The 12900-nt window shown below is 43.5% G+C and overlaps 1 protein-coding gene across 2 annotated transcripts in view; it reads left to right on the plus strand.

The window, feature by feature from the left end:
- NDEL1 (nudE neurodevelopment protein 1 like 1) overlaps positions 1–12900 on the plus strand; it is a 29558-nt gene that overhangs the window by 1347 nt on the left and 15311 nt on the right. For both annotated transcript variants that reach the window (XM_075560916.1, XM_075560915.1), the window contains exons 2-4: positions 7521–7618; positions 9130–9283; positions 10980–11128. In XM_075560916.1, coding sequence (XP_075417031.1) covers positions 7533–7618; positions 9130–9283; positions 10980–11128 — 389 coding nt within the window. In that variant the 5' untranslated portion in view covers positions 7521–7532. The remainder of the gene's footprint in view (positions 1–7520; positions 7619–9129; positions 9284–10979; positions 11129–12900) is intronic.

Here is a 12900-nt window from a genome sequence, read left to right on the forward strand (position 1 = left end):
AGGGTACGGATCGCTTTTGAGTTCATATTAAAATTATTATTATTGAAAGCTGGGAGCATAGGAAGTACATCTTTGACCTGCCCTGGTTCAAAGTTGACTCGATGTGCATAGAAGTTGCTGAATCTTCCGGCGCTGTCGTTCTGTTTTGACTTTTTAAAGTAAATAAATTCAAGCTGCATAAGGAGTGCTTTAAAAAATCATTAAAAGCCTCAGTGAAAACTTAGAGCCTGCCTTGCTGACAGCCGCCACACAACTCATTCTCAGCTTAAGCCATGCTGAGATAAATTCAATTATGAAGTTTAAAATGACTTCTGCCGGAAGTGTGTGAGCATTAGGTGTATAGCAGGGCGCAAGTGTGATAGGAGCAAAAGGAAGCCCACATTTATGAAAGGTACTGTGAGGAGGCAAATTTTGGTAAAAGGCATGTATTACCAAGAATGAATTCCAAAAGAACTTTTCCAACCTCATGCATCCGTTATCTCCTCTGCTATTAATAAGAAGTGTCATATCAAATAGATCTTCCTATCACCATACAGAGTACTCTTGTAAATGTAACATGGACATGCTGCCTTAGTGTAAAACCTTACACATTATGAGAATGCTTGATGTAAAGTTGGCATACTTTTGAGATTCAACACTCCATATGAGACATAATATTAAAGATTGGTTGGGGGTGTTTATAATTATCTACCTTCTTTTCTGTTTCAGAAGATTGTAGATGTACCTTTGAGATATTAACACTTTGAGCAGTATGTTTTCCTATTTAGCTTTCTCTAGCCTAATATCTCGAGTTACATAGTATCAAATGACACATAACCACCTCCTCCCACTGTAACCTGAGGCACACCTCAGCAAACTGCCTGGAAAAGCCCCGGAAAAGCTCTTTTGAATGTATGTAGTGGCAGCAAATTTTTGTCATTTGTAAACAGTCTGATTTTTAGAGGGGGTATAAAGTATAGAGTTAGCAAAAAATGGATAATATCAATTAGCAATAAAAATGAGATGTAGCTATAAAGTAAGAACATGCCAAGTTGTTAGATCTGGTTCTTAAAGACTATTGCCAAAGAAAAGTGAAGCAGAAATGCTCAGTAATGATGGCGTCATTGGAATATGCATATAGCTTTCTGAAGTGATTAATTTTAAGGAATCAGGTGTGTAATACAAGCACATCTAATGTAGTCCGACCTCAAAGGTCCACTGCAGAAGTAGCATTCCAAAAAAATTAACAAAACTTTAGGCTGCATTTACTGTGTCAGGACCTGTCCTAAGTACTTGAAAAATACTAATCCACTTCTAACACTCATTTTAATTGTTACCCCCTGCTAAAGGTGCGGAAATGAGGCTCTGGGTGGTTAGCCTTGTTGCCCAGTGTCACCCACTGAATAAGTAGAGGAGCTGGAGTTCTAGCAGGAGGAGTCTGCACAGGACCGGGGCCCTTGCCCACTTAGCTCTGCTGCTCCTGTGTCTGCTCTCGATTGTCTTGTCAGGGGTCTTTCTGGGTCACAATCAACTCTATGGCACTGGGCTTTGATTTTGCTCTGTTCTGGAAAAGAACCTCATTTTAGTGAACAGTGCCTGGTATAGGTTCTAATAGTGTTGGAAGGGCCAATAAACAAGTTCTAAAAGTAGCCTTTTGATTGAAAATCAAAAACACAAAAATTGTGGTCAACATTAAGTTCTTAAGAAACCAATTGGATTTGGCAGGAAAAGAGCACGTGTGAAATAAAGACACATATTAAAATAATTTTGTTAGTATCTGACAAAAATGTGTTGTTGGACAAGGAGGATACAAGAGATAGAACTAAATATTCAAGACGTTTCATACCAAAGGTTACTTGACATCTGACTCACCAGACGATCTCTGGATAAGCTGGAAGTTGTATTAACACTATGACCTATTCTCAGAACCCCAAACCTACAAACTCACTGCCACCCGGTCAGTTGTGACTCATGGTGATCCTATAGCTAGAGCGGAATGCCCTGTGGGATTCTGAGGCTCTTAATCATTGTGGAAGAGCAGCTGGTGGGTGGGTTTGAGCCTCCAGCCTTGTGATTAGCGCCCCAAGGTGTCGTAGTAACACAAGGCATGGTAACCACTCTGCCTTCCTACAAGAACCCAAAGTCTGGGACAAGTAGATAACTGGACACTCTTTACCAAGTGGTGTCCACAGGGAAGTTCCTCTGGGATCAATACTTAACTGTTAACTTAGTGTTCTTCAAAATAATCACTGCCTCCAAATCTGTGCACACAGAGGAACAAACAAATGAAGCTAAGAAACTAAACCTATTGCTATTGAATTGATTTCTACTTGATTCTGACTCATATTCACCCTACAGAACAGTAGAACTGCCCTGTTGGGTTTTTTCTTAGGTTGTAATACACAGAAAGCATCTGCAACATCTGTTTCCTGCGAATGGCAGTTGGACTCAAACTACCAGCTTTTCAGTTAACAACTTGATGCTTAACCACTGTATCACCAGGGCATCTTCTGATACCACATCAATCAGTCTACAGCAAAACCATGCAGAAAAGTTTCAAAGTGGCATATGAATGAATGATAACATTTGAAGATCTAAACAGCCCCAAACAGGATTGGCTCCAGAGTCAACTACAATCCAAGAAAGAAGAAAGGCGTCTCAAGTTATTATCAGCATGCGTGAGGACACTTATCTGAGACGCCACATCAACAATATCGTCAAACACCGCACCGCACCAGAAAAAGCACTGAAAATATATGAGAAACGATCCTAAACCCGAAGAAACCTAACAAATCACAGTTGAATTGGTTCTGACTCTTGACACCTCATGTCTTAGAGTAGACCTCCTGCATAGGGTCTTCTTGGCTGTAATTTTACTAGGCCTTTCTTGTATTGGGTGGGTTTGAACCACCAACTAGGTTAGTAGCCTAGTCCAAACCATTCATGCCACCCAGAGACCTAGAAGGATTCTCCCACCAGTGTCCCTCAACTCTAGAAAGGCACCCTTCCAGGGAAGTCCAAGAATGACAACTCATATAAGGGACTGAAGTGGCTGCCAGAGATTACAAAATAAGTCAAATCTTCATTTTGGGAAGACAAGCATCAAAGGTCTTATCCTCAATGTCTACAAAATCATAAAAGGCTTAACAAAGGAGAATACAGACTTGCCCACCAAATCCTGGACCCTTACAGGGGAGCAACATAGGACATTTAGGGTAAATTTAAGATAAAAAATAGTTACCCTATAGCTCTAAAGTTATGGAATGTATCACACATGCTTAAGACACCATGAAATCAGTGAATTAAACATTTTAGAATTGAGATCACCAATTTAAAAAAATGTTTCATACAAGGGTCAGGGCTTCCTCATACTCTGGTTTTCCTGTTGGGTTTATTCGAACTGTGCTTTCATCATCGCCTCTTATCTACGCAGAGTCTAAGTCACACGATACTTATTACATAGGCTTCCTCTTTTTTCTTGGGGCCATTCAACTGGCTTCATTCCGCTTCCGGCCTGACGCACTGGGCTGTAGGGCTGGGGGAGCCACTATTCCTTGAATCTTCTGTCTTGGTTTTCTCCCTTCTTTAGTTACTGTCTCAGGAAATGTGTGGGAGTAACCCTCTTGAGTCCTTGTGTGAGAGACAAAAATTCTCTCACTTCCTGAATTCTGTTTGCTCTCAGTCCGTAGAGCCTAGGATTACTGTATTCGTAAGTGTCTGGTGGCTCTTTATTGTCCATTTATGTTGAAGACTACGACTGAAGTGCTATCGCCAAGGTTCTCCCCAGGAAGCTATCAGTTCTGTATTGTTTGATGTGGAGTCTGCTGAATTGCATAAATGATGTTGAATGTGGCTTGGTTTATTTACATCAGACCCATACTTTCATACATCTGAGAACGATAGGGTTGATAATCTTGTGTTTTTTCCTTTAAATTTTATTTTGTTGTTGAGAGGTTAAAGGGTTTACTCATGTAACAGTTCAACATGTACCATTCAGTGGCATGGATTACAGCCTCCCAGTCGTGCCCTCCTGGTCTGAGTTGTTCCTCCTTCACTAACAGACATTCACTTCCCCTAAGGGTCTCGGCTTTGGGTTGCTCTTGTTATTTTTAGCCTATTGTGAAGCAACAGTAACAACAACAAAAACAATTCTGACTCCTAGCAACTTTATAAGCCAGGGTAGAACTGCCCCTGTGCATTTCAGAGACTAACTCATTACAGGAGCAGAAAGCCTCATCTTTCTCCCGTGGAGCTACTGGTGGTTTAAAACTGCAGACCTTGGGGTTAGCAGTCCAACACGTAACCACTTTGCCCTCAGCGTTCTCTTGATTTGATCTTATTGTAGATCTTAACAGAGTGTAATGCTCAGACAGACTTTTGTTTTTTAACTAGTTAAACTTTTGTTTCAAGATTTCAGGGCATTTTTTGGTTTAAGGTTTAAAAATTACCTCATTACCTCAGGGCAGTGTGTCAGGGGGTCATCCAGCTTCCATGGCTCCAGAAGGCCTCGAGTCTGTCGAATTTGAAATTCTCTTCTGTATTTTCCCTCATTTGATCAGAATTATTCTTTGGAATGTACACCACCCAGTTCTTTCATAATCCTGTCTTCATGGAAGAAAACCACCCACACTGCAGAAACAGGGACTCAGATATAAAGTGGCACTTGGAAAGCAAATAGGGAAGAAAGAAAGAAAGAAAGATTATACATCAGTTCAAGTATTTGTGAACAACTTCTGTGCCCTGCATTTTTGGTGATATAAAAGAATTTATAAATAAGATGCTCGTCTTGTCCTTAAGGCCCTACTAGCTGGAGAGACTTGACTTCAGTCTGCTTCGAATATTTCTTGTGTAAAGTTGAATAAGTAGCTGCAAAACGTTGGCTTTTGTGTGCCACTCATGGACCTTCACAATGTTTGAAAAATCCATTTACTGGGGTTGTGAAGAAATATTTTGTAGTTGAGTTGCACATAGATCTATAATTGCTCAAGGAGTAAACAAAGATCTATAGTTGCTCAAGTTGTTTCCAAAGTTGGACGGACGAATGCCAGTGGGCATCTAATGAACTTCTTTAGGACTAGATTTGTAAGTTTCAAGTAGAATTAAGTCAGTTTAAGGAGCTCCGGTGGTGTAGTGGCTCTGCATTGGGCTGCTAATTGTAAGGTCAGCAGTTCCAAACCACCAGCAGCTCCACAGGAGCAGCAGGGCTTTCCACTCGTATGAGCGTTTTGGAAACACTGCGGCAGTTCGACTTTGCCCAGAAGCGTTGCTGGATGGCAGTGCTGTTTGGCGTTTTTGGTTTGAGGGACGTTTGGGGGAAAGCCCTTATCTAGGGCATTCCAAGACACAGGAATTGCTGCCGGAGCCCCAACGCTCCTCTCATCTCTCCTGCAATTCTGTTTCAGCTGGGTTCATCTGACCCTTCCGCAAGAGTTAGGCAGGCACTCTGTGAGAAGTTCTTGACACCCCATGGTGATGCTTCTACGTCTTTTGGATCTTCTTTTAAAACGCCAATACCTCTTGCTGCGGGAGGGTAGTAGACAAGCACAGTTACAAATCGGGTGGGAATTGATGGAAGGATAGAAGGTATTAGAAATTAACCAGTACCATTTACTAACCAAGTACACATACATGAAGAAATGTTATATCATCTAGTACAATCCAGACTTTCATTTTAGGTGAAAAAACTGAGACCCTAAGAGAGAAGCAGTTTGCTTTAGCAATTCAGTGGTCAGGCCAGTCGGCCTCGCGGGCCTGGGTGCTCTGCGTTGGCAGTGCTGGTGTGTCGTGTAGGACTCTCCCAGGAAGGCACAATGCAGGCAGGTGGGTGCTAGTGTAGCAGGTAGGCTGGTTAGAGGAGGAGGGCAATAAATATTGATGCAGTGCTTGACCCACAGTGGGTGCTCAGTAAATGTTTCCCACTTTTCTCCGAGCAAGGCGTCATGTATGCTCAGTGCTGTGGCGTGTTTGGTCAGCACACTGCTCTTTCCAAGAGCTTCCAGGACGGTGTACAAACCCAGGCAGTTGGAACACTGACTAACAAAGGCCAAGGTGGACGGTGTGCAAGTCCAGGCAGTTGGAACACTGACTAACAAAGGCCAAGGTGGACGGTGTGCAAGTCCAGGCAGTTGGAACACTGACTAACAAAGGCCAAGGTGGTAGCAGAACGGCAGCTAGAAAAAGACCCATAAGAAAATCTGCTGTCGGCCTAAGCTACCGTGTATGAAGTTCTGTTTTAATTTTATGCAGTTAAAAGCCTCTCTTGTGCCTTTTTGTTGTACCACTCTAAAATTGAAAGTCTATATTTGTACTTAGCTCTATGAGTTTTTCTTTTTTTAAATGAGCTTTTACTAAACCTGAATTCATGATTGTACTAGGTGAACTCCAATTTCTCTGTAACTCCAAGTTGATTCATTTTTACTTTTAAAGCCGGACCTTTCTTTTGGAAGAAAAATACTATTTTGTTTGTGTTTTGGTGAAAGTGTATACACAACAAATTCCGTTCTCATTTGGCAATTTCTACACATCTTATTTAGTGACACTGTTTACATTTTTTTACCATGGCTTGTGTCAGGCTCGCCTTAGTCCTCGTCCTTGTTTTTTGGTACTTTAAAAAGGTCTTGTAGCAGGTTTACCTAATGTGACTTGTCTTTGGAGCTCTTAACTGCTGTTCCATGAACACTGATTGTGGACAAGCAAGACAAAATCTTTGACAGCTTGAACCTCTTCTCCATTTTCCAGGTTGTTACCTATCGCACACACACTACGTAACCGCACACGGTTTTTGGTTGTTGATGTTGTTGCAGAGTTATATTTATCCTTTCTTTACCAAAAGCATCGTTTCCCTGTGATCCTGGGAGACGAACTAAAACAGAGAGAATGTTGAGGTTGGGGGTTAGTGGGCTTTTGGATGAAGCTTTGAGCTGAGAAGATAATTAACAGGAGGTGTTTAGAAATGTAATAATACAGTAAAAGGTGGAAACCTGCTAAAGTAGAAAAACTCACCAGCTCTTTCCCATGGACGGAGAATGGCAGAAAAGTGGTGAGATTGTTCTGCCAAAGGGGGAGAACTTCTCCGACCCAGAGAGGGAGAGAAACCTGATAGTCCAGCCGCGCTCCTGCTCCCCCAGGTGTCCCTGGGGCCAATGATTGGGAATGCGGCGCCTGGTCTCCTAGGAGGGTCCACTGGTAGAAAACATTCCAAATGGGTGTTTCCCAGTAGTTGCTCTGGGGAATGCTTGTGTGGACCGTAAACCAGACTGCTGAGTCCTAGATGCTGGTGTGGGGCCCCGTCACCCGGAGCGCAGTTCCACAGCCCAACGGGCTTTGGTCTTCTCTCATGGCCACATCCACAGTATCAGTGCTCTCAGTGGGATGATGAAGTGAAGTGTTTGCCAGAGTTCTTTGCGTCGACCACTCCCAGAAGCTGTCATGTGTCATTCTCTCCAAAGAGCTGCAGAGTGGAGTCGCCTCTGATGTCACACTCTTACGTAGATGTTAGCTTCTTGCTTTAATTATAGCCGCCTGTCTTTTATATCTTACAGGCTTTCTTGATCATGGATGGTGAAGCTATACCAGAATTTTCAAGTGTAAAGGAGGAAACGGCTTATTGGAAGGAACTTTCCTTGAAGTATAAACAAAGGTAATGTTGACCAGCAGAGTGAAAATAGGGCATGTAGAATACATCATGTCTAGCTTGTACTTTAAAAAAATATATAGCTAAATTTAGAGTTTCAGATTAGGAGTCAGGCTTCTAAAGCCAGGCATCACATTGCTTGTGTTTCAGTAGTATAAAAATGCCACCAATCTTTGTGTTATTCTAATTATTAAAACAGTAAGAAATTTGGGGTCATTTGTCATTTCTTTTGAGAGCTTACCCCCTTTTATGCTTATTACCAGACTTGGCCGTCTTTGGCCTGCTAAGTGTGCATGGATCGTCCCTCATCACTTTGGCCGCTTGGAGATTCTAGTGACCTAGCTAAGTCTCCATCCAAGAGACTGTAGTTCCCTTCAGGCAAGAGTTAGCAGTGTCTGAAGCCAGCAAAGCCTGCTAGGAGGGAAAAAGGGTTATGGGGGAAGGGAGCAAGTTAGAAAACTGAAATTATTTTGCTGAGTTGGGAAAACTTTTAGCTAGTAACCTTTTGAGTGCCACGACTTGGCGTAATGAAATCTTTCTGAAATAGTGTAGTGAACAGAGCTCACGAAGCGCAGCAAAGCTCTGTAGTTACGCAGTTCCCTCATCGAGCCTCTTCTTACTTTTTCATGGGAATCCCCGAAGCCACTTTGTTGTGCAAGTGGACACCGAAGGCGATTGTAATCGTGTCTGTGCTGTTTTCACCGACCCCTTCTCAGAACAATGTTTTCTTAGAATTAAATAGTAGAATTCTAAAGGAGATTAGCTACTGTATATACTCTAGTGGAAGCCCACCCGAATATCAGCCGAGGCACCTAATTTCACTAAAAATGGCATTAAAATACACTTATGCACGAGTATGCACGGTATATGGAAACATGGTTGTCTAAATATCTAACTAGTTTTGGTGTAGTAATAATGGGCTTCTTATACACAAGTGTATACAGTCTATTGATTAAGTATCTAGCCAGTTTTGGTGTAGTAGTTTATAATAATGGGCTTCTTTTTGGAGTACATGGGTCCTGCTCCATTCTATGGAGAAGGAAGTGAGTGATTCCCATCCTCATGTAGTTTCAGTTTTCATGACTGTTGGCATTGCCGATTTATGAATCCTTTGGGGGGCTTACAACTAATTTTCATCCAACCCAGAATCAGCGGAGAGTAAGAAATGCAAGCTAGGGTGTCTGCTGTGTAGTAGACTCTTTCATCACCTTAAAGAGCCCTGGTGGTCCAGTGCGACAGCCTGGTGCCAGGTTGATGGTTTGAACCGACCCACCCCTGGCCCAAAGGTGGGCAGTCAATGCTTTTGTGAAGACTCACAGCCTTGGGAACTCTGTGGGCTTTCTCCCCTGGCGTACAGGAGCACCTTGAATTGGAACCGGCTCCACGGCAGAGGTTTGGTCTTGGTGACAGTAGCATTCGCATCCAGCTCCAGATGACCGAAGTGATGTACACTCACCTGCAAGGTCATCCTTGCCGTTCATGCTCTAACTCCGTTTCCCCATTTTGTTTCTGACTAGCTTCCAGGAAGCTCGGGATGAGCTAGTTGAATTCCAGGAAGGAAGCAGAGAATTAGAAGCTGAGTTGGAGGCACAGTTAGTTCAAGCTGAACAAAGGAACAGAGACTTGCAAGCGGATAACCAAAGATTAAAATATGAAGTAGAAGCATTAAAGGTAATTGTGACACTGGAAGTTGGTGGCTGAATTTTATTAAAGTGAGAAATCTTATTTTTTCACCTGGGGCTTCAGAGTAGCAGTAACAAGAAAGTATAAAAAGAGGCTTGAAGTCAAGTTTTGGACAGAACAATGTGTTTTCTTTCATGGGAGCAAGGAAAAGCATAGAGTGGCGGAGTCCCCTTAGAAACTGCATAGGCGTCAGTGTTCCAGCTGTAATGTGCCTAGCTATGTTCTTATACTTCTTGTATCTCCCAAAGCTGCCTGATAATTTGTTTGGACAAGTAGACTGCTTCATTCTGCAGTGCTTCACATTATATTTATATGAAATGATTTCATGATTGGCCTTAGCCTCTTCAGTTTTAGTCGTTTGGGTTAAAAATTTCTTCTAAAAAGGAATTCTTTCCCAGTACGATTGCTGAAGACAAATAGGTGTATAAGCAAATGTGGTGAAGAAAGCTGATCATGCTTGACTATCAAAAGATATAGCATCTGGGGTCTTAAAGACTTGAAGATAAACAAGCGGCCATCTAGCTCAGAAACAACAGCGCCCACATGGAAGAAGCACACCAGCCTGTGTGATCACGAGGTGTTGAAGGGATCAGGTATCAGGCATCAAAGAACAAAATCCATATCCATATCATTGTGAATAAGAGTGAGTGCAGAGTGGGGACCCAAGGGCCATCTGTAGGCAACTGGACATCTCCTTATAGAAGGGTTGCCTGGAGGAGACGAGCCAGTCAGGGTGCAGGGTAGCACTTATGAAACATCCAGCTTTCCTCTAGTTCCTAAATGCTTCCTCCCCCAGCCCACCCCCACTATCATGATCCCAGTTCTACCTTACAAATCTGGCTAGACCAGAGGATGTGCACTGATATAGAAAGGAACTGGAAACACAAGAAATCCAGGACAGATATTTCCTTTAGGACCAGTGGTGGGAGTGGCGATACTGGGAGGTTGGAGGGAAGGTGGTATAGAAAGGGGAAACCGATTATAAGGATCTCCATATAATCTCCTCCCTGGAGGATGGACAACAGAGGGAGGGGGAAAATGAGCTGATTCCAAAGGCTCAAGTAGAAAGCAAATGTTTTGAGAATGATGAGGGCAACAAATGTGCTTGACACAATGAATGGATGGATTGTGATAAGAGTTGTATGAGCCCCCAATAAAATGACATAAATTTTAAAAAAGGAATTCTCAGAAGTAAATGGGTTAGTGTCTTGCCGCCCTTCACTACCCACCTTAGACAAATGTTTCGGGTTGTTTGTGTGTCTGGGGAGTGGGGTGGGGGGATGGGTTTGGAGGTGGGGAAGGCAGGCAGGAGATGGGGGTCTGAGCTTTTGAGTGGAAGCTCACCTCTTTGTATTTACGTGCCCAGGATTCAGCTGGGAAGCCCTTGGTTTCCCCACCAAGTTCAGGGATCTTGATAGAAGCTTTCATTGCGGTATTTCACTTCAGAGAGATCAGTTTAGATTATTACTAGATTTTCTTCTGAAAGAGTGGTTGATAACCTAAATGTTTCTGAGTCCAGGCCCTTAGAATGTGTCATTTATTTTTAAAATATTGTCAGCTGAGCTTGTGAGTGCATTCTTAGTGTGTGTGTTTAGTTTGTCTCCCTTGAACTTGGATTACATGCTTTCTTAAGCAAAATGACAGGCTAATGTCACATGCTTTCCTCTCCGTCTCATGCCTCCAGGAGAAACTGGAGCATCAATACGCACAGAGCTACAAGCAGGTGTCAGTGCTAGAAGATGACTTGAGTCAGACTCGGGCCATTAAGGAGCAGTTGCACAAGTACGTGCGAGAACTGGAGCAGGCCAACGACGACCTGGAGCGAGCCAAGAGGTAGCCGCACGCCGTGTGTTCTGTCAGAGCAAAGCAAAGCTGGGGCCAGTGATTAACGTGTCCATTTTTACACTCACCCGGCACTTAGATCTTCGTCCCAGAGTCACCTGTCACTCTGAATGGAAACAAACCCGAATCCTTATCTCCCTCAAAGAGGCGCTTTCATTTCCCCTTCTAAGCTTCTCTTTGTGTGCAGTTTTCGGGGTTTTTGTACACTTATTGGCCCTTGAGATTTTTCTTTAAGCCTCATTTCATTTATTCCTCCCTCCTTCCTCTATATTCTCAACAGTACTGCCCATTTTGAGCCCAGCTCTAAACCACCAACCGCTCCATGGCAGAAAGCAAGGCTTTCTACTCTGGTAAAGATTAGCAGTTTCAAACCCACAGGGCAGTTCGACTCTGTCCTGTCGGGCCACTGTGAGGCAGAATTCGCTCGGTGCTGGTGAGTTTGTTTTCTTTTTTTGGTGGTGTCATGGGTTCCACATTGGGCTGCAGTTTCAACCACTAGCTGCTGCCTGGGAGAAAGCTGAGACTGTCTGCTCCCATAAAGAGTTACAGCCTCAGAAACCCACAGGGGCCGTTGTGCTCTGTCCTAAAGAGTCACTAAAAGTCAGACTTGACTCGGGCAGTGGGATTGCTTCTGGAGTGTTTTCTACCTGACACCTGAATTCTGCAGTTGCCTCCGAGCTGATGAGTCTCTAAACTTCTGCTCCTTTTGTGTTGTGCTCTCCTCTTTAGCACTGGCAGGTGCATTTTCTCAAGTACTGCTTTTAGCATGATTTTGCTGAACAAGCTACATTGGCTTGCTGTTATTATGCCATGCTTTCATGCATGTGTAACTACCGTATATAGTTGTGTATAAACTGAGTTTTTCACCACATTTTTAATGCAGTTGTGGTAAAATTAAGTGCCTTGGCTGATATTTGGGTTGGCTTATACTCGAGTATATACGGTAGCTGCTGCGTTATCATTTCAGATGTAATTCCTGTTAATTTGTAATTCTTCATGGTATTTCTTTCCTTGATACTTATTGACTGATGCCTGAGTGCTTGACATGATGCTAGGGTTAAGGTGAGATAGATAAGCTACTTCACATGCTGTGTGAGACCTCCACCAGTAGCCCGGTGGACAAGGAGCAGTGAAAGTTCCCCGGGGAGTTGGAGAAGCTTTTGCAGACAGAGTGGAGTCTACAAGGAGGGCTAGATGTTAAGTAGGTGAGGAGAGAGATCCAAAGACAGATGGCTGGGAGCGTGGCTGACGGCGGTGACACTGGCATGGGCAGTGGCTGGGGCAAGTTGTGTGAAAGCCACTTCCCAGGCGGTGGAGAACACCTTGAGATCCCCTAAGCAGCAATATTAGCAGAGTTAGGTTTGGGAGTCGGGCCCAAGTGGAGGGAGGGAGGAGGAGCTGTGGCCAGAAAGGGGTTCTCCAGGTGGTGCATGCGGACGTAAGCCAGTGACAGAGGTTGGAGAAGAAGGAGTGGGTGTGAGCCATTGGGCACGGCAGTCAGAGGACGGACGTGGGGTAGGGAGTTGTGCCCACACAGATGTATAGTCATGTTAATTGAGTGAGGAAGATGAGAAATACAGGAAGAAGAAAATGGTTGGCAGAAAGTAGATGCGGTTGGTGTTGGTCATGAATTTGAGGAACTAGTGCCTCTTTAAGGAATTTTTAAAATTTAAGTTCTTTCCAGGGAATGGAAAGCAAATTTAGGGTTCAGGAGGGAGTCTCCAGCCACAGGTGTGCCTTTGGGAGCTGTTAGCGTATCGGTC

Source organism: Tenrec ecaudatus, chromosome 10 (genome assembly GCF_050624435.1).
Source record: "Tenrec ecaudatus isolate mTenEca1 chromosome 10, mTenEca1.hap1, whole genome shotgun sequence".
NCBI lineage: Eukaryota > Metazoa > Chordata > Mammalia > Afrosoricida > Tenrecidae > Tenrec > Tenrec ecaudatus.